Genomic DNA, 22,152 nt, shown 5'->3' on the forward strand with positions numbered 1-22,152 from the left:
AGTTAGTTCGAACTAACGTCCGTTAGTTCGAACTAACTTTGTAGTGTAGACATACCCTTAGAGAGCCTTCTAAGTAATTGGGGCCAAAAAAAAAGTTTTGTCTTTATAAAATCTAGAAATTTTCCTAAATATTATATCGGTTGAAACTAGGTTTAGATTTGAATATAAATATTCTCCAACAGTGTGTGCAACCCGCACAGTTAGAGCATTGTACTAGCTCATGAAAACTATTAAATTAACTTTTACTGTATTTTCTCTCTCCCCAAAGTCAATTTCTTATGAGTAGTCTCTTCCTTTTCCCCAAAAGTAAGTTGAAAAATTCGCCACTAAGACTGCTCAATTTTCTAAAGTTAATGTGCAACATTTCTGTGCCATCTTCTAACAATACCATATTGAGTTTTGTTTCCTTGAATTTACATTCATTCCAGAAATACTGAAATGTCAACCCGTTGTATCACAGAATGCCCTGTATGGGTTACTGTGGGCACACCTTGGGAGAACAAGTCCTGTTTTGTGCGCAGTCCTCACAATTATGAAGTGGATTCTGAGGTCAATCTTTATAAATGCACTAAACATCTTAGGAACAACTAAAAGCCATGATAAAACCATCAATGTCAAGGCCATGTAAAGGCATGTGGTACACCCTAAACCAGGGATGGGCAATGAAGCAACAGTGGTTCACCAGGTTAGCCACTGGCAGGCCACTGCTGCTATATTTACCTGCACCTCTGCAGGTACCAGCAATTGTAGCTCCCATTGGCCAAAAACACTGGGACACCGCTTCCCATAGCTCCCATTGGCCAGGAACGGCAATCCACGGCCAACAGAAGCTGCAATCACCCATACCCGCGGAGGTGCTGGTAAATATAGCGGTGGCAGGGCATGAGGGGGCAAACCCTGGCGGACCAGCTCCAGCCCACAAGCCAATATTTGCCCACCTTTGCCCTACAACCAGTTGTTTCTAATTCTTGATGCCTACTGCAGGCAGTAGGTGGTACTGCTGTAGCAGCATTTCTTGTCTCTCTTCTTCCTCAGAAGCCCTTTCTTTCTAGCTGATAAATAGGGGATCATGGAAAGCTGGGAGTGGCTAATTGAAGAGAGAAATGAAGGGGAAGTCATTTAGGAAGCAATGTTAACAGGGATGAACAGATATTGTATACGCTTATGGAACCACTAGCAGCCCCAGAACTTATTCAGTGTTATGCAGTATCTGCCATTTAACAATTAAACCTAATAAATGTTTGTATTTAGTTTAGAATTTATTTCCTTCTCTGTTCTGTTTCTTTTAGATGCCAGAATTTCAGAAAAAGACCGTTCAGATCAAGGACCCAGGAAGAGTAGAAGAAATTATCTGTGGACTCATCAAAGGTGGAGCTGCCAAACTTCAGGTGAGAGATGGGTTAAAGATGTGTAAATTCTGAAAAAGCAACAATCATGCTTTTTATTCCAGGCCAGAAAGTGGAAATTTGTATATTACAGATGCCAAATTTGAATAAGTCTCCAGAGTTGGAAGACCTGTTGCACTATCCCAGTACGTCTCCTAAATTCAAGTGTACAACTTCACTATTTTACAGTAATTTCATTAAGTAATGAATGACATACTATTGCCAAGTCAGGAGGTGCCCAGACTGTGGATACTAAAAAAATAACTTAAGGTCAGGATGCAAAAAAAAGTCATTGTAATAGGTTACTTTAATTATATAACTGTGTTTATATATCATAACTGTTTTAATTCTCTATAGTGACATTAAGATATGCAGTAGTCTTTCTAAAGACACTAGTGATGGGTGTACAGGTTGAATCTTTCTAATCTGGCAGTCTTTGGTTTGGTAACATCCATTGTCCGACATGATTTTAGTTAGCTGGATGCCCTCTTATTATGGGTGTGACCCATTTTCCCGCAGTCCCATAAGGTTTGTTTACAACCACCAGTCCTGGATCTCAGTGTTCTGTGCTGTTGTTTAGCTCAAATTTACCCTTAAATATCTTCTCAGAGTTCAATAAGCAATGGAAGTGTTGGTAATGCTACTAGATGATATTGACCTTCTGTAGTTCAGCAAATTCTCTCGTTAGGCACCAGTCAGTTCCCAGGGGTGCTGGACTAGAGAGGTTCAACCTGTACTAGCCTCACAACTATCAGTAGTGATCATTCAGATTCTAGGCATTTAACTTTACTGTGCAACTATTTTATAACTTTTTTTCCCCTTTTAACAGATAATTACAGATTTTGATATGACATTAAGTAGATTTTCTTACAATGGAAAAAGATGTCCAACATGTCATAGTGAGTACTATTTATGTGAAGTGATTTGAGGTTTGTTTGTTTTTCACAACTTCATGTAGTTTTCCCTGTGATGTGGAGACTTGACATATGCTTGATCTATTTGGGTAGTACAGAATAAATTATTTTTTTAGGATATCTTAGTTGATTTTCACTTTAAAAACAATTCTCAATTGGTGCTTCAGTATACCGTAATTAGGGCCCTACCAACTTTATGAAATTGACCAAATGGACTATGGTCATAGGACTTCTTAAATAAAAAAGTCATTATTTCATCCATTAAAATATGAAATTACAGTGACCCAAAAAGGAATCAAGGGGATCACAAGCTTATTGTAGGAAGTGGAGCATTGTAAGGGGGTTGCTGTTGGCAATGGCACTGCCTTCAGAGCTTGGCAGCTGGGAAGTGGTGGCTGCTGACGGTATTTAACTCTCTAAAAGCAGAGCTGCCCAAGTAAGGATGGCATGGTATGGTATGGTCAGGTCAGCCTTCTGCACTGCCGCCTGCAGAGCTGGGCCCTCAGTCAGCAATTGCTACTCTCTGGCCACTAAGCTCTGAAGGTAGCAGTGCATAAATAAGGGTGGCAACTTTGTGACCCTTTTCCCCCTCATCCCCACAATTCCATTTTGGGTTAGGATCTCCAATTTATGAAATGCTGGAATGCCCCATAAAATCTGTGTATTATCGAGTAAAAGTACAAAAAAGACCAGATGTCATGGATCGTGATGGTTTTTCATGGCTTGTGAATTTGGTAGAGCCCTAATCAGAGAGATAAAAAATGAATAACTCTGACTTGAAATTACAGTGTACAAGTCTAGCAGAGTTGTCACAGCAATAATTTAGGCTTGCTGAAGATTTTATTTCTTACTGGATTGTGTATATGGTATTATGCATTTTTACAGTTTGATAGGATTATAACAGTGACATTAGCAAGAGTCACATGGTTAAAACCCCCTGCATCTCTTGGAAATTTACCCTTCACCCTTGTAAAGCAAAAGAAATGAGGTGATATGTTCTAATGAAATCACACTACTAAATTTCTCAGACTACAATATATTGAGAAACTTTTTAATTTTTTTTCTTTCCAATTACATTTTTCTTTTTTCAATCAAAATCTTGAAAAGGTGAGAGCGCGTTCTAGTGGGCTTTGGTATGAATAGTTGTAAGCAAACTGTTGGTATATTATAGTAGCACATGCTCAAATATTGCTCTTCAATATTATATAAGGCATAGAAAATTAAAAGTTGAGAAATTCAGTCCTTTAGATAAAACTTCTTGTGGATTTTTTTTTATAATCTTTTCAGATATCATTGATAACTGCAAGCTTATCACAGAGGAATGTCGGAAAAAGGTAACTAGAAAATGCATTAGCCGTTGAGCACTAGTATAGACTGATTTGTTTCACTTTACATCTTAATTCTAGTGTGTCTTGATTTATACTGCACTATAAGAAACAAGGAGTGAAACGCTGTCCCCGTTGAATTCAATGGGAGTTTGTTCATTGACTTTAGTGGAGCCAGGATTTCACCAACCAAGCCCTCAAATTGTTAACCTAGCATAATGTAAGTACAGTAAAACTCCGGCATCCAGTGGTCCGGCACTCCCAATAGTCTAGCACCAACTGGAACCTAGAAGTACGCCAGCCAGCCGGACAATTGGAGCTACTTTGCGCAGCTTCCCCAAGTCCGCTGCTGCCATTGCTGAAACTGACCAGCAGTGGACTTGGGGAAGCGGCGCGGAGCAGAGCAGCTTGAGTGCTGCCCGGTTGGTCCCACAGCGCCGCCCCTCCTCCCCCCGCTCGGCGCCCAACAGCACCCCGGCTGCCCTGCTCCACACCGCTTCCTCCACGCTGCTTCCTGAAACTGACGAGCAGCGGACTTGGGGAAGCTGCGGAGCAGAGCAGGTGGGGTGCTGCCGGACGCCGAGCAGAGGAATGAGGGGCGGTGCTGCGGGACCACCCAGGCAGCACCCCAGCTGCTCTGCCCGCCGCTTCCCCAAGTCTGCCGCTTGTCAGTTTCAGCAGCGGCGGACTTGGAAGCCATGGGGCAGAGCAGCTGGGGTGCAGCCAGGTTGGTCCCGCAGTGCCGCCCCTCACCTGAGCGGCGCTCTGGGACCAACCCAGCAGTACCCCAGCTGTTCTGCCCCGCCTCTTCCCCAAGTTGCCACTGACGCTTGCAGCTCCAGCTGGCCTGTCGCCGGCAGCTGTGTGGGGCTTCTCCCGCCTCCTTGTAAAATGGCAGAGGGTTTGCCCCATGCCACGCCATTCTCCGCCAACCCCTCCCCCCGACCCGTCACAGGCCCCCTGTTGGAGTACCTCCTGATACTCCGGCATATCCGATAATCCGGCACCCCCTGGGTCCCAAAGGTGCCGCATTATCGGAAGTCTATTGTATATGTGTATTCCTACCACAAGTAGAAATCTATTTACATAAAATGTACAATTTACTTGTTTCATCTTTATATATACAAACTAATTTATTGTACTCATCTGTGCATTGGCAAACAAAATACAATATAAAGTATTTCAGATTCCATTACAAACAACTAGCTCTGTAAATATAAAGACCACATCTAAATTGATTATTTAGATCAAAGCATGGAGGCTAGACATGGAATAATCACCCAAATGCTTTTTTATAATGAAGAGATCTTAAAAATTTTGGTTTTCTTTTCAGTTATTGCAGCTGAAAGAAACATATTATGCTATTGAAATTGATCCTGATCTTACCATTGAAGAGAAGTATCCTTATATGGTTGAATGGTAAGAATTTATTTTTTGCAGTTTTCACAATGAAGTAAGATTTAACTGTCTTAAGTCTTTCTAAAATATGAGTTAAAGTTGATCTATTGCTAATACAGTTCATTTAATTCACCTTTCTTTGAGGAGTGTTGCACAAACTTTATTTTAGCTATTGCTAAGGCTGCTCAATTGCGGCATTCTGAACAATTTTGTGTTCCTCAAAATTCTATGATACAATAATGAATAAATTCAATCATTATAATTTTATAAACTAAATATAATTCCCCATGTTTTAGCTGGATAATTTTATCATAATTTGGTTATGCTATTTAGAATTTCTGATTTTTAATTCTCGGTACTTTTTTTTTTTTAATAATCTACTAAATGCTTCTAGAGAAATGACAATCTGAGACTTAAATATGAACCTTGCAATCCAAAAGCCAATAGAAGTTTGACTTTTTCTTTATTATTATTCCTAGGTACAATAAATCACATAACTTACTTGTTGAACAAGGTTTACAAAAGGATAAATTTGCAGAAATTGTGAGAGAATCAGATGTTATGCTCAAGTAAGATTCTTTTGGGAGTCCGATCTGTTTAACATGTTTCAGTGGATGCAATACTATTGCTATTATGCTTATTGCTCATGTTAGGAAATCATTTGTTGAAAAATGTAGATACATATTTTTTTCTGTAAATATTATGTGATAGTCCTATCCTTTGTGTCTATTTTGCATCTGAAAAATACATTAACATGATATAATAAAGATGTATTAGAGTGAACACTTTAGATATTTGAAACTACAAATTATCTGCTGTGTCAAACAACTTTTGACATCTTTTAGGTGGTTGTCATTCTGTTGTACTTTTTAATGCCTTCAGGAGAGGTTTTCAAAAGTACCACAGGGATGTAGGTACTTGGAAAAACTTTCCTACATTTTTATGTCAAATCTAACAAAACTGGCTACAAGACAATTTAGGAATGTCTATATATTTTTTGAAATAGTGCAATATTGTTCTGCCCCTAAGACTAGAGTCATAGCATCTTTGCTCCAAATGTTCTTACTATTACTGAGGCTTCAGTATTTTTTTCTGTATTTCTATGCTTTTCTATCCACCTTTTTCTGTATTTCCTATGCTTTGCTATTCACAATTCCACAAGAATGCTGACTAAGTTTAGAATACAGGACAATGTAGCACTTTAAAGACTAACAAGATGGTTTATTAGATGATGAGCTTTCGTGGGCCAGACCCACTTCCTCAGATCAAATAGTGGAAGAAAATAGTCACAACCATATATACCAAAGGATACAATTAAAAAAAAGTGAACACATATGAAAAGGACAAATCACATTTCAGAACAGGAGGGGGATGCGGGGGGGGGGGGGGAAGAGGAAGGAAGGTAAGTGTCTGTGAATAAATACCATTAGCTCACAGACATCCCACTCTCCCCACCTCTAATATCATCAATTCACAGACACTTACCTTCCTTCCTTCCCCCCTCCCCCCCCCCCCCCCGCATCCCCCTCCTGTTCTGAAATGTGATTTGTCCTTTTCATATGTGTTCACTTTTTTTTAATTGTATCCTTTGGTATATATGGTTGTGACTATTTTCTTCCACTATTTGATCTGAGGAAGTGGGTCTGGCCCACGAAAGCTCATCTTCTAATAAACCATCTTGTTAGTCTTTAAAGTGCTACATTGTCCTGCATTTTGCTTCAGCTACCCCAGACTAACACGGCTACATCTCTATCACTAAGTTTAGAATGTGTTTGGGGTTTTTTAAATCAGCCTTAATATACAAGAATTTTAATTTGTCTGGATTTATTCTTCTTGCCTATGTACTGAATAGTTTTCTTCACAATTTTCATTCTTGCATCAGATAAGAAAAAACATTTTATAGCCACGAAGTATTAAATTAAGACTTTCTGCTTTTGTCTGTGCTGCTATCTCTGGGTCAGGAATAGGAGCTACTGGCAGCTGCTGCTATCTGAGCAAATTTTCAGGGTAGTGAGTACAGTGCTGAAAGAGACACAACATGCTGAACACACACACACATGCAGTATATCACTCCCTCAACACACATTTCTCCCCCCCCCCCAAACATCCACAAATATTTGAATATAAATATATTATTGTTTAGCAATTTAATTAATTGCAGTTATTTTTTAATCTGATTGATTTTTTTAAATAATTTGACAGCCCTAGTAATTACAATTTGCCTAGGAGTATGGTAGATTCTTCATCACCTGAAGTCTTAAATTCAAAATTGGATGGCCTGTCTAAATGATGCATCAAATCATAACTTCTGATTGGACAAGAATGTAAGAATTACATGGTAAAAGTCTGTGACGTGTTATGTAGGCGGTCAGAGTGTATTATGACAATGGTGCCGTTCAGCCTTTAAAATAAACTATGAAAAATAAATACAGTGAAATCTCTATAGAAAATTCACTTTTTTCCCCCATGAAGGGAATGGTTTTTGAAAATGTACCTTTCATGTTTTGGGGGATTTTTTCCCCCATGTTTGTTTACCTTATGTTTAGCAGTACATCTTGTTCTGCAGGGAAGGATATGAGAACTTCTTTGATAAGCTCCATGAACATAATATTCCTGTGTTCATATTTTCTGCTGGGATTGGAGACATTTTAGAGGAAGTCATCCATCAGGCTGGTGTCTACCATTCTAATGTCAAAGTAGTCTCTAATTTCATGGATTTTGATGACAATGTAAGTATGAAATACTACATTTCCGGAGTTGAAATGGGTAGATAGAGGGAAGTATGCATTGCCCATACAATACAGCATTACACCACACTCTAAATCTGTGGAGTCTGAAGCAGTAGCCACTATAGTAAAGTAGCTATAGCAAGCTAGCCACACTCAACTAGCTAACTAACCACAGTGTTCAAGCCAACTAGCCACACTCAACCAGCCAAATAGCCACATACAGCTAGTGGACACCATGGCTCTAAATGAACATGCTAATGCAGTAGATGCAGCCAGTTGCCCTGTCATTTGGAGAAGAAGCCCACTGTATAGTCAAAACAAATAGAAGCTCACTCACATCACCAAGGTTGTAGATAGCTTTCTTGTAGGCTGTGCCTGAGCAGCGTAACAGCGTGCTACCTTTTTGCTCATGGCAGATCACCAATTTGCAGTCTAGCCCCTTAGTAATGCTTCTCCTCTCTGATGATAATGTGTCTTGCATAAAACCCGGGGCAACATCTACACTGCAGGCTTCTTGCACAAGAACAGCTGTTCTTGCGCAAAAACTTGTGGAGCATCTACATTGCACGCATGTTCTTGCACAAGTAAATTTACAGTAAAGCGTCGGAACAAAGGGCTTCTTGCACAAGAGTTATTCCTCTTCCCACAAGGAATAAGCCCTCTTGTGCAAAAACTTTTGCACACAAGGCAGTGTGAATGGGCAACGGGATTTTCTTGTGCAAGTAACCCCTTATGGCTAAAATGGCCATCAGAGCTTTCTTGCACAAGAGAGTGTCCATACTGCCATGGATGCTCTTGTGCAAAATTACATCTCTTGCCCAAAAGCACATGGCAGTGTGGACGTGCTCTTGCGCAAGACCTTTTGCACAATAACTCTTGCGCAAAACAGTTCTTGCGCAAGAAGCTTGAAGTGTAGACATAGCCTAAGAGTATTCAAAGAATAAATATTTGCCCAAAATAAAACATCTATAGGTGAAATATTCAAATGTCACTCTGAAATTTTATCTGCTCTAATAACAGCAAATATGTATTATTTGTTTAACAGGGTGTGCTAAAAGGATTTAAAGGAGAATTGATTCATGTTTATAACAAACATGATGGTGCCTTGAAGAACACAGAGTACTTCAAACAGTTAAAAGACAACAGCAACATCATATTGCTTGGAGATTCACAGGGAGACTTAACTATGGCAGATGGAGTAGCAAATGTTGAACACATTCTTAAGATTGGCTATCTAAATGATAAAGTAAGTAGTGTAGTTTATATATTGTTAAGTTTGGGGTAGGATATCGAATTGTAACTTGCTTTTAGTCTCACTTCCACAATCTATGAAATTCAGATACTTAATAGCTAGCAGTGGATATACATATTTCACCTGGATAACTGGAAAAAGTCTTTATAAAATTAGTACCATGATGGTTGACTTTTCTATATGAAAACCTATTAATTGGGTATTCTCTCTCATGCTGATAACTAGGTAGAAGAACTTCTGGAAAAATACATGGACTCTTACGATATTGTTTTGGTGAAGGATGAATCTCTGGATGTGGCCAACTCCATCCTACAGAAAATCTTGTAAATTGCATCCTGAAGTACCTACACTTCTTCTAATTGAACAACTAGACAGAAGAGCACACTTATGCTGTCTTACATGTGGCTATTATTCATATTGTTTTCTGAACTGTTGTACTTCTTAAATGTAAAATTTTTGGATCATCATTTTGGCATCTAAAAGTAATATTCAGAATCCTGGTCAACTGGATGCTTCTTTACTGCTCTTATACCATCCCTCATCACACACCTCTGCTGTTTTAACAGATGTGATTAACTTTACTGCTTAGAGGACATTACAATTTCTGTTTTTAATTATGCATATGAGAGGGATGTTTTAGAATTTAAGATGTAAACATTCTACAGATAGCTAACATGCAGGGATATGTGTTGCCTTTTGTACAGTCCTGAGTTCTCAAAGACTGCTATATTCAAGAATTGTAGTTGCACTTTATTGTAGGGGTATTTCCTTAATGTTTCATAGTGTAAGTTTTCATAATATATTTTTCCCTGGTGAAAATGATGCAACATAAAGATGTAGTGCTTCTAACAAAATATTACTGTATGTGGACTATATCACTTTAACATTGCTAAAGTTTACTCTTAACTAAATAGCACTGCTTTATCACTACCCTTGGCAGTTAAGTGTTAGTCACCTGTAAACTTTATTCTTGACTGGCTTTGGGTGTTTTGGCAGCAGTTTTAGAGAACAGCCACCCAAAAAAAAATATGGCTAGAAAGTAACTCAAAGAGCAAACGGTTTCCTTTAAAAAAATTATTTACCCCAAGATCATAAAATGCATGACAGAAGCTTGACCAGAGCATGGACAAAATCAAGGCTGGGGGCTGGATCCAACCAGCTAAGCATCTCTCTGGGCCACCCAGCTGGTTAGCAGAGCATGCACACTTACAGCCAGCAGCATGTTCTGCCGCTCCTCCCTCCACCTTGCTCCATCCTACGGCAGAACTGCTCCCAGGATCCTCCTGCTAGATGTCCAGAGAGGGGAGTGCTAAAGCCAGGGTGTCCTCCTATCCTGTACCCCATCTCTGCAGAGCAGGGATCATGGAGAGACAGACACACAGCAGTCTAAAGCATGGATGGTGAGTGACTCAGGAGTACCGGTCTTAAGAGCCAGTGTTTCTAAGATTTCAGTGCTCATGCGCTCTCACACTTCTCCCTTCCCCCACCCCATTCCCTATCTCCACAGACTGAGCATCCAACAACGCAGGACAACTTTCCCTGTCTTAAAGAGACAGCATGTGGCTTCTCTCAGAAACATACCCAGCAGCAGCCAGCACACACACACACTCCTGTCTCTATGCCACACTGACTCAGTCTGTGTCAAAGTCTGTTTCTCCTACAGAGAGTGTCTCTTTCTCACACACACACTCTTTCTGCAGTCTCTAACCCCACCCCTTCCACAGGACCAGGAGCCAGTCCATGACCACATACCAAAATTAAAGAAGTGGCGCCACTGTGAAAATTATTGCCCACCCCCGAGCTTGACCTATGTTTGGGAAAGATACAAGAGACCATCTCGTTGCACGTTCTGTAACCTTCCAAGTAAGGTAGGCTCACCAAACCAAAAAAAGCACAATTACTGTATGATAAACAACCATTCTTTTCTCCAGTACATCCTAAATGGGGATTCAAAAATATTTCCGTAAGGCAGGCTGGATGTCAAAGTGCCACTTTCCTTCTTTGATCTCTTATTCCTGGGGGAATTCTGCACCAAAAAAACCTGCACACTGTATTTTTAAATTCTGCAAAATATTGCATATTGTATTTGTTACAATAACAATCATACTAGCTTCATTTATTTTGGTAATTTATTTCAAAATACCTGTCAGCAAGTATGTCTAATGATACAAAAGCCATTCAGAAAATGTTTTCTGACAAATAGATTCTTTACTAGATGTATTAAGGTAGAACTTGTAGTTTGAGTAATAATTCATTTAAAGACATATTTCCTGCAACCCTCAGACTGCAACAGCTTGGGGGAATCAGGTAATGGGGGAGTGGAGGGAGAGTCAAATAATTGTTGAGAAAGCAACTGGGAGTGACTTAAAGAGTTGCTGGGTGCAGGCAGGAGAAAAATTGAACAGGATTTTTGTGGGGGGAGACTGAGACTCATAGACTTTAAGGTCAGAAGGGACCATTATGATCATCTAGTCTGACCCCCTGCACAGTGCAGGCCACAATCTCACCCACCCCTCCTAGAATAATCCTCTCACTTATATCTCAGATATTGAAGCCTTCAAATACTTAACACCCCAAGATGCAGAGAATCCTCCAGCTGTGATCTGTTCCCCATGCTACAGAGGAAGGCAAAAAACCTCCAGGGCCTCTGCCAATCTACCCTGGAGGAAAATTCCTTCCCGACCCCAAATATGACGATCAGCTAAACCCTGAGCATGTGGGCAAGACTCATCAGCCAGACACCCATAAAGTTCTCTATAGTAACTCCTATGATCCCTCCATTGACCTATTTCCCACTGATAACATGATTTTGGTAACTAATTGACCATTTGTTATCTCAGAGATGTGACCCTGGCCGACCCCCATGCCTCTCAATCAAGTCAGGCATATCTGCCCCTTTTCCCTGAGGTGCCAGATCCCCATTCCCAGTTGGCCCTCATCCAAGTCTGTTCCTCCAGTGCCATGTGCCCCATGCTGTCCAATCCCCCACTTTATCCCTTACTTCCTCACCTGGTCACATGGGTAGAGCACTGTGAGGAATGCAGACTTTTCTCCCTCGCTGTGGCTAGCTGCTTCTGAACAGGAGTGGCTGCCCTCTGTTCTGGCACAACAGCAGGTCTTGGTGGGCAAAAGACATAACCACAACAGACTATTTTCTGCTGGGGAAATGAATTTTGCAGTGGTGCAGAGTTCACCCAGGAATAATCTCTTACTATCGCTGTCACCCACAATCTCACAAATACGGAAAATTAAGACTTAAGTACTCAAGTATTTTTAGGTGTCTTTTTGGGTTGGTGGGTTTTTTTCTTTGCTTATTTTTTAAACTATGACAGTCTTTATGCTGTTGGCTAGAAACAAGAACGACCATTGTACAAGAAGGCAACTGCCTATCCACTACTCATCTGTGGAGCCCAGTCAGCTGTTAAAACACTTCATCTAAAAAAAATGGTGCTATAATTTAAACAGCAATTTTTTATTTATAACTTAACATAGCTACATGGTTTCTTTATTCAAGTTTCAGGGGAAACATTTATTTGTGCTCCAAATTCTTAAATTAAATTTCCACACAGAGCCATTATTTCCTGTCCTCGTTCCCCTACTGGCACTGAATTTAAAATGCCGATTCAACTTTTACTCATTCAGCCTGAATTGGAAAGTAGCATGAGCAATCACACACACAAAGGCTTATTTTTAACTAATTCAGGGCAAAACATAAAAGTGGTTATACTGTAAGTATGAGACAGGAGGAACATGGTGTCCAAACTGACAGCTACTCTCCCCCTCAGCTTGAAGGAGACGCAAAAGGGGATCAGAGGGGCCAGGATGACATAGTTTTCCCTGGTGGCCTCATGGTCATCTTCACTGGATGAGGCAGTGGTGGATACCACCCTGTCCCCTACTTCAATGGACTGTAGAACTCACCAGGAGCTCCTCAGGCATGTCATCCAAGGTCTCAATCTCCCAGTAGAAGAGGTGGTCGAAGAGTCCAACTTGATTGTGGATGTTCTTTCATGTGAGCATCCAGCAAGGGCAGCCTTGCTTCTCATTATTAAGTCCATTCAGACCACCACAAAGGTGCTTTGGCAGAATCTGACCTCTCTTGTGCTCATGGCCAAAGGGGAGGAGAGGCACTGCTTTGTGCCACAGAGGGGATATGATCACCTCTACATCTACTCCCAGCCAGGCCTGTTGGTGAAGAACATGTTAAACCAGTAAGAGCGTGAAGGGCAATCTGGTCCTGGCCCAAAAAATAAGGACTCTAAAATGCTGGACCTAAAATTCAGGCGCAAAGTCTATTTGGCTGAAAGTCTTGAACTATCAGGCACTCCTCAGTCACTATTGCCTTCAACTCCTGGAACACCCTCTCCAAATTCCTGTAGCCTCCTCCGTACAAACTGCTGGTAAGTCACATATTGGAATGCACATGAACAATCACTCAAAGAAGAAAGAACGGTTACTTACCTTTTGTAACTGTTGTTCTTCGAGGTATGTTGCTCATGTCCATTCCAGACCCTCCTGCCTCCTCTGTTGGACTGTTCCGGCAGTCAGGTTGGAAGTGAGAGTCAGGTCGGCAGGGGTACATATACGATGCCGGGATGCATCACCATTGGGAGCACCACAGTTGACCCGACAAGTACAGCTAGGGAAAATTCTTCAGACGATCATACAAATTGTGCATTCACACACACATTGGAATGGACATGTGCCACATTTCTCAAAGACCAAGTTGCAAAAAGGTAAGTAACCATTCTTTTTAACTTGATCCCCCAATTCAGTTCTCTTCTGTAAATTCATCCAGGCTCAGATACTTGAGACCATCTCTCAAAAGTGTCTTCCCAAGCAGGGGTGGGAGACCACTCAAATGTTTCCGTGCTACTGAGCATACACGCTAAGATTAAACAAGTCAGAGAGGAAGAATAAGTAAAACTCAGTGAGACACTGCCGTGGGGCTGGCTATGAATACAACGCAAAATTGCTTCCCAGTAGGTGAGGGACTTCCATTTACTGTACTATCATTAAAGTGACAATGACTTGTCTTTTTGACAGAACTATTACAAAAATCTGGCTATCGGTATACACTTATCTAGTACTTCTCCCTATTTGACATCTTCATTTGCAGAACAGTTTTACTATTCTGATTTAAATAGAGTTTTCTAGACCAACTGCAGGGGAAATGTGTGAAATGATTCTTAAAGGTGACTCACAACAACTTCAGCTGTATTCACAAGATATTCAGACTATCCACTTGTGTCCTCTCTTCCTCAGGGTTCTAGCACTGTGCAAATGATTGTTTGGGTGTACAAAATTGTCTCCAAATTTTCAGTGCCACAAGAATCTCACACAGCCCATGTGTCCAGATCCTTGAAGGTTGCTGTGTAGTTCCTGTGTATCAAAGATACTGTTTGTGAATTATGCAAAAGCAGTATATTTGAACTACAGTTACCAGTGAACAATCTTTGTATTTTGCAAAGAAATAGACGAAACTCTATGCAACACAAGGAACTAAAGCCTTCATAAGAACACTGCTTTTGTAAAAGGGCTGTTTCTATGCTATTGCTTGAGATTCCAACTGCAAATCACCAATACCTTCGATCTTCTACCAGGCACTAAAGGGCTAAAGTTAGTTCATATCAAATTTATCTGTCACGTGGTCTGTCAGGATTTCTTTGTAGCAGCACTTTTAACTAGGGTCCTAGCAGTACAAGGCAAAACCTCAAACATAAACCTGGCTTTCAGTGGGCATAGGGACAATGCACTATTCATTAACATTAATAAAGGTGAAGTATATAGAAGTCATAGGAACTGTGTTTTACAGTACAAGCAAACTTCAAAGTATGTTCTGAACACCCACAGCTAATGGTGAAATGATATGATCAATTTAAGAAACTCCAGATTTTTCAAAAACCCTTTTATTAATACAAAGTAAAAAGGAGAACTATTTGGTTATAGCTCATCAGTGAGAATTATTACACTTAATTACACTCAGTCCAAAGGGGTGTTTTCTCATAAGGGTTTTAGTTCCTATAATGAAACTGTATATAGACTTTATACAGTAATCTTGCATATGATGTAAGGTGTTTATTCTGATCAATACATATTAAGCCCTCCACTCCTTGGCAGGAAAAAGTACAGTATGTGTTGATCAATACTTTATATAAACAAAAGAAAAATTACCCAACCACCCAAAATGATCAAATCCAACAAAAGTTCATAGCATTTTCTGAAATGGGGAAAAAAATTGCATTTAATTAAAAATATCAGTGTTCCAAATGAGTTTGCCAGAGTGTTTAAAACTAGTACCATTCATGTATGCAGATCAAAGAAAGCATGTTTCTCCATTATATGCTGTGAAGAGAAACGTACACTACCTCTCTTTGTACTCTTCTGTGACTAGAGATATACTTCTGTGCGTTGAAGGAAGTTCATGTAATTTTCCAGAAAATACAGTACTTAATTTTATTTCTTATTGGTCAGTTTAAACAACTTACTACATTTACAGATCAACTCTGTGACTGTACCAGTTTTAACATACAGTATACAGAAATCAAATTTAGTATTTATACCTTAGACAGTGCTTTAACAGTCCTCTGAGAATGTTCTAGTTAAATTAGATATAGCAACATGGCAAACCTCTATCACATATACAGTAAAACCCATCATCACACGTGGACACAACTTAAGAGAGACATTTTACTCACAGCTTGCCAGAATTTTCCAATAGCATGTCTAATCATTTACTTGTTTGTAATCTACACATCATAGATCCTACTGGAGATTCTTAAAAGGGACTTGTTCAGTTACTGAAAAGTATACTTATTTTTCTAACGGTACTACCAGTAGCTCTCTAACCTGTTAATGCAGCAATTTTGTTATTTTGCAGGTATGCTAGTGGGGCATATTTTTCTGTTCGTTTACATACCTGTAAAATTTTAAATACAAAAAGAGGGGATTTTAGTTCTTCAAAAAAAGAATTGTATAGTTTCTACTTTCCATCCAACCAAGTGAAGTATATCATTCAATAATAAAATTGTGATTCTAAGCATAAAAATTAACCAGATTGTTTTCACAACGATGTTTGGTATATACTAAATCACTTTATAAAACCTACACTGAGCTCCCTTATTGCCTTTTTGAAAATATAATCACCCATTTCAGCTGAAAACCTTTTCTTATACAATAATCCACTTCCTGTATACCACCATCACACATGAAGAGTTGTGTACAAACATCCCTTCAAATATACACACAGAACTTCAAACATCTTCCAACACACAGTGACACGTCAGCTCACTGTTGTTCCTTTTTTGTTTGTTTTACAGTTCATCATGCCCTTCTGTGGTCTCTTGGTCTTTCAGTTTGAATTCTTCAGCTGTGATCTTGCCATCTCCATTTCGGTCCTGATTTGTGAACATATTTTTAACAATCTTTTCAGAGTCAAAACCAGGAGCTAGTTTTCCTTTGCCAGAATCAACCTGAGCTTGAATATATTCTGAAAACTAGAGAGGAAAAAAAAGGTTATCAATGGGGATATAGTCGGTTAAACGATTAACCAATAAGCAGATGCTTATTGATTAATTCTATTGGCTACACGCAGGCCCCAGCTCTCCCTCACGGCTCTGCCAGTACGTTTTTTAGCAGTCTGGCAGGAATTAGAACTAGCCCATAACATGAATGGATGGATAGCAGTGTTCCCTGTAAGCTGAGTGCTTGGGTCACCAACCAAGAGAGATTCAAATGCTGCCTAGCTAATTAGCAGAATGGCCACAGCTGGTAGCGTGTGTGTCTACTGGTAGGCCATATCCACAAATGCCTCAGTGCACACATAACAAAATCTATTCTCTGTACATGGATGGAAAAAAATGAGAGAAAATACTGATACCCAGGCATATCTATGCAGTGCTTGTCCACAACAGAAAACAACTACTACTGAATAACATGATGTTGAGCTTCAGTCATAGGCCCTGATAGCCAACCAACTTTCCACCAGGGTCTAGGAAGCCAGCCTTCCCCCTGGGCTCCTTGCTGCAGACACCCCTGCCCTGGTCTGCAGCTTCCCTTTTATCAGAATCGGCTGTGCCCTAATTATCTGTAGTTTCCCTTGTGGCTGTCTACCACCCAGCCTACTTATCTGCAGCCTCTACTGCAGCTACCTACCATGCAGCCTTCCTAGGCTGATTTTAGGGCCAATACATGGCAGATGCCCCATCAGTTCTGATATGCAATGTCTATTACATCTATTCTGTAGACAAGAGCCCTGTAAGAGTAGGAGTGGAACAGCTACAGGAGATAGGAGGAAAATTAAAGAGAAAGGGAGGAAGGGATAATAGGAAGGCGAAAAAAAGAGGAAAAACAAATGTATTCTTTTAACCACTTGTCTTTCTGCATTTTGATAGCTCATATTGTTTTTTTAATTTAACATGTACATTTAATTTAAAATGTCAGCTTTCTATTAACTTGGTAATAACCATAGCCTACACTGGATAACTTCCAAAACCTGGCTTATTCCTGAGCTTGATGGTAGCAGAGCTAAGAAAAAAAATCTATGCAAATAGTTTTGCCCCTGAACTTACCTCCTCCAGAAACACTTCTCCATTATTATCTTTGTCGATTTCTTCAAAGAGATTTGGAGAGACATCACCATGCCAGACAAACATGTAGCCATCAGGTAAGCCAGACACTAGTTCAAGCAGTTCAATGTCAAAAACTAATACGGCGCTACCAGGAACTTCTCCTTCTGTCACAACAAATGGCACAGTTAAGTATTAACTTTGTTATATGGCAAAGCACAATTTTTAGGTTTTTTTCCCCCCACAATTAAAAAGTATCTATTAAAAGTACAACAACAAATGCTTCACTTCCAATCCAAGCCCAACAAAATCATTGGGAGATTTTTCCTTAACTTCGGTAGGCACTGGATCATGCCATATATAAACAGCAAATAGGGTTTAGACCTAGCAATTAGGGATGTAGCAATTACGTGTAATCAGCTAATCAAGTAGTTGATGGAATTTCCATCAACTACTCAATTGGTCAATAAGGGGGAAAACTGCAGAACCACAGCAGTGTTAGCTCCTGGCCCCGGGAGCTAACCCCGCTGTGGCCCTGCTTTTTAATGTATCAAGAGCCGTCAGGGCGTAACAGGGGGATGGGTGTGAGCTAGGAATCAGATGATTCACGGCTTGTGCCCAGTCCCAGACACTGCACCTCTGCTTTCTAAATGTATTAAAGAGCTGCCAGGACAGCTGATTCCTGACTCACTCCCTCTCTGCACCTGTTCTTTTTAAATGTATTAGGAGCCTAGTGACTCTTAATACATTTTAGAAGGAGAGGTGCAGGGGGAAGGGAACAAGAGTTAACCGGGAATCAGCTGATTCCCAGCTCACTCCTGGTCCCCTGCTACTCATCTACCTCTCCTACCCCTGCAACTGGTGCTGAAGGAAACCAGTTTTTAAGCTGACTTCAGCTCCCCCGCTTGCTGCTTCTCTCTGATAGAAGCAGCAAGGGGGGGGGAGGGGAAGCGACTAGTCAAGTCACTACTCAACTACTTAATAAGCACATGCTCATTGGGTAGTCGACTAATCACTTATATCCCTACTTGTGACGTGAACGGGTAATTTTAATGGATGATGCTTACCAGGTAACGGTAAACCAGTACCCAGGAGCAGCCCCCTGCCCACAGGGTCCCCCCATAGGGCTTCCAGCTCCCAGCCAATGCAGGCTGGAAGCTGGCAGCCCCACACGGGGCTGGAAAGGGGCCCCTCTGTCGCAGTTAGCGGCTGCTCCGGCTGGGCTGGAGCAGCCCCTGACTGCAGCAGGAGGGTGGGGGAGCTGCTCACACGCACCCATGGCAAGCTGGGAGGCCACTGCATCCCACCTGGGCTGGAGCCGCCCTCCAGCCCGACTCACCTTTTCCTTTATATTTAACTGGTTAACCAACTGAACAGGGTTTTACATCCCCAGTTGGACCATACAATATTTGATCACAGGAGACGCAAACAGCACTACATATTTGCAATAAGTAACATATGTAAAAGTGCCACTTCTCATTTTAAAGGCCCTAAGGAAAGGCACACGCATGTTTAAGTTAAATACTTGAATGGTACTTAAGCAAATTCTTAAGTGCCCTTCCTGAATAGGGATGGTTTCCTGAATTGGTACCTACCCAAGTTTCAATCCAATTATTTTAATAACCACTTAATATAAAATTTAGCCTTTCCATAATAACTGTGTCCCAATTTTTTATTATTAAAAACCAAAAGGTACGTGGCAACTGCATATAGCCTCTAACTACAGATACACGATTGTCTTTGTCTGATACATTTCCTCCCCCGGGACTCATCACTGAGGGGATTGAATTTGTAAGATTTTGTTTATTTTTAAAAGGAAAAATAATCAAAAAGAAAAGTCTGTTCCAAAACAAATAAAGGAGTCCCACCAGACAGTTTAAAAAACCAATATATTCGTACACATGCTAGCATTTATTTCACACCATATATCCAATGTAATCTCAATAATGGCAAATACCAACAATACATAATTGTATACATTCTTCAAATACATGATGAGTTTTTCATTAATAATTGTATAGCAGTTATCCTGGATTCACATAGAAATCAAAACGGTATTCAATTAATCTCTCAATTTTATTTGACATCTAACTCAGTGTGATACCTGAGGCTGAATCTTTATGTAACAGAAGTGGTTTATGTTCTTTAGGAAGCCAAATCAGAATAAGCTGCAGTGAGGCAGCCTGTCCCTTCAGAACCTAGAATTTAATATCATTAGGGCACCATTCTTCAAGTTCTTTTAATTGCACAAGCCAATAACAACTCCATGTACTGAGGACTGAAAGTCCTCTGGAATGTCTAGGTTTCATAACTAATTCCTGGAGCCTAATCATTCCAAATTAAAGTTTCAATCCCACAAAGTTCCTTGAGCACATAATTCTATCCTATGCATAACTACTGCAACTCCAAATGTATTATGCACATGTACAGGTGAAACTGCAGGCCCAAGTACAAAATTATCATAATGCCTAACTTTTAGCACCTAGAAAAATGACTGGGATTCACAAAGGCTGGATTCAGCAGCTAGATCCCCTATGCAATGGATGGGAAGAGACAAGCACTTACGGATGAGATTCACAAGAGGCAGCACACTGAGCAGGAGTATCACCTGAACTAACCACTGCGAGACACAAAGGCAAGAGGCTTGGCCCAAGCCCTGTCCTTTGCAAGGGAATTAGGAGTCTAAATCCAGAGTGCAGGAAGCCATGGATAGCTGGTTAGGATTCACAGTTGTGAACCCTCTTCCTGGAATCAGGCATTTAAGGCATTTCTTGCAAGAAACAATGGAGGATAAGCTCCTCATAACATTGGGCCCTGTGGTTAAGGAACTCACCTGGGAGTTCCTCACTCAAATAGCAATCAAGTGCCTATGGCCAGCACTAACTCAACCTTCTAGGTCTAGTATAAAGTACACAACTCCAGCTATGTAAAATATGTAGCTGGAGTTGGCTTACCTTAAGACAGTGGTCTCCAACATTTTTAAACCTAAAATCACTTTTTAAATCTCCAAACAGGCGAAGATCTACCACCCCGCCCCTTCCTTGAAGCCCCGCCTCTTCCTTGAAGCCCCACCCTCTCTTGCTATCCCCAGCCCTTACTCACACACTCTGATAAACAGTTTATTTTTAAATTATGCGATGTATAAAATTAAAATCACGTGTTTATAGTTATGAAATAAATGGTCTGTTTTTTATTCATGCTATTTAAATCTAAAATAAAGCATTTATAATTTTGTGGGGACAGAGTTTTGCGGCGGGGGGCAGGGAAGAGGGAACAGGGTGCTGGGAGGGCAGAGGACAGGGTTCTGTAGCAGGGGCCAGAGTGCCAGTGGGGACAGGTTTCTGCAGCTGGGGACAGGGTGCCAGTGGGGACAGGAATGGGGTCAGAGCTCTGTAGCTGGGAACATGGGAGTGAAAACAGAATTCTGTGGCTGGGGACAAGGGAGTGGGGACAGAATTCTGTGGCTGCGGACAGGGGAGTGGGGACAGGGAGTGGGGACAGCATTCTGTAGCTGGGAGTGGGGGCTGGGGAGTGGGGTGCCAGTGGAGGCAGAGAGTCCCTTGCATCTGCCTCCTCCCAAGATTCCCCCCCCCCCCCGAGGGAAACCAGCACGTGCCTGCCCCGGGGCAGACCCTCCCGCGTGCACGCCTCCCCCAGGGCTGACTCACCCCTCCTGTGCAGTGCAGGGAGCCGATGCTCCCTCCCGTAGTACACCCGGCAAAGCAGCTAGCGCTACTTCCGGAATCTCCGGAAGTGGCGCTAAGCTGCGGGACTTCTGTCCATCCCAGGGAAGCCTAAACTACCTCCATTTTCACTTGAGGTAGGTAGTGGGGCTTCTCGGGGGTGGGAGGGAAATGAGGGCGGGGCGGACAGGACGCCTCATGATTGACCAGTCGATCGCAATCGACCTGTTGGTGACCACGGCCTTAAGATGAGCTAAGCAACATATTCACAGAGGGAGGCCGACGGGGGCAAACATTCCCATTGGCTTCCTCACGACTACATGGAGTACTGGCGCTGACCAGAGCTGATCTCAGCATTCAATTTAGCGGGTCTTAACTAGACCCGCTAAATCAAACACCAGACGATTGATCTCCAGCAGCGCAAGTGAAGTTTAGAACACTAAACTGTAGTTGACTACACAATTAACCGATAAGCCTGGGCTTATCAGTTAATTTTATCGACTAGACACACTCCCTCCCCCCGCCCCCTTGCTACCTCTGTGTCATAGGCAGTAAGGAGTGGGGGAGGCGGGCGCCAATATGCATGGGGAGCCGACTCTGCCAAGCCACCTGCCCCGCCCCCCACTGCTTCCCACAGAACAGCAGTGGGGGAGGGGGCAGTCAGGAGCCAGCATGCACAGGGAGCTGGCTTTTAAGCCGCCTCTCCACATGTGCTGGTTCCCTAGAGCCACCAGTCCTCATAGAGGCAGCAGGGGGAGGAAGGGCAGGCGGAGCTAGTGATTGTGGGGAGCCAGCCACCTGCCCTCCCCAGCACTGCTGCCTCTGATAGAGAGGCAGAAGTGTGAGGTGGGTAGGAAGGCAGGTAGGAGCTGGAACACATGGGAAGTGGCTTTCAAGCC

At 41.6% G+C, this 22,152-nt stretch overlaps 2 protein-coding genes across 8 annotated transcripts in view; one reads left to right on the plus strand and one right to left on the minus strand.

Moving 5' to 3' along the window:
• Positions 1 to 16,376, plus strand: part of NT5C3A (5'-nucleotidase, cytosolic IIIA) — a 48,424-nt gene extending 32,048 nt beyond the window's left edge. For all 6 annotated transcript variants that reach the window (XM_006124043.5, XM_089776554.1, XM_025185149.3 and 3 more), the window contains 8 exons: positions 1,290 to 1,388; positions 2,215 to 2,284; positions 3,587 to 3,633; positions 4,958 to 5,043; positions 5,502 to 5,591; positions 7,589 to 7,751; positions 8,797 to 8,997; positions 9,229 to 16,376. In XM_006124043.5, coding sequence (XP_006124105.1) covers positions 1,290 to 1,388; positions 2,215 to 2,284; positions 3,587 to 3,633; positions 4,958 to 5,043; positions 5,502 to 5,591; positions 7,589 to 7,751; positions 8,797 to 8,997; positions 9,229 to 9,330 — 858 coding nt within the window. In that variant the 3' untranslated portion in view covers positions 9,331 to 16,376. The remainder of the gene's footprint in view (positions 1 to 1,289; positions 1,389 to 2,214; positions 2,285 to 3,586; positions 3,634 to 4,957; positions 5,044 to 5,501; positions 5,592 to 7,588; positions 7,752 to 8,796; positions 8,998 to 9,228) is intronic.
• The window catches only part of FKBP9 (FKBP prolyl isomerase 9), a 53,250-nt gene continuing 46,543 nt past the window's right edge, over positions 15,446 to 22,152 (minus strand). For both annotated transcript variants that reach the window (XM_075921772.2, XM_075921771.2), the window contains exons 9-10: positions 17,574 to 17,737; positions 15,446 to 16,499 (exon numbers count right to left, since the gene is read on the minus strand). In XM_075921772.2, coding sequence (XP_075777887.2) covers positions 16,317 to 16,499; positions 17,574 to 17,737 — 347 coding nt within the window. In that variant the 3' untranslated portion in view covers positions 15,446 to 16,316. The remainder of the gene's footprint in view (positions 16,500 to 17,573; positions 17,738 to 22,152) is intronic.

The sequence above is a fragment of the Pelodiscus sinensis genome, chromosome 2 (assembly GCF_052426305.1).
Source record: "Pelodiscus sinensis isolate ZL-2025 chromosome 2, ASM5242630v1, whole genome shotgun sequence".
NCBI lineage: Eukaryota > Metazoa > Chordata > Testudines > Trionychidae > Pelodiscus > Pelodiscus sinensis.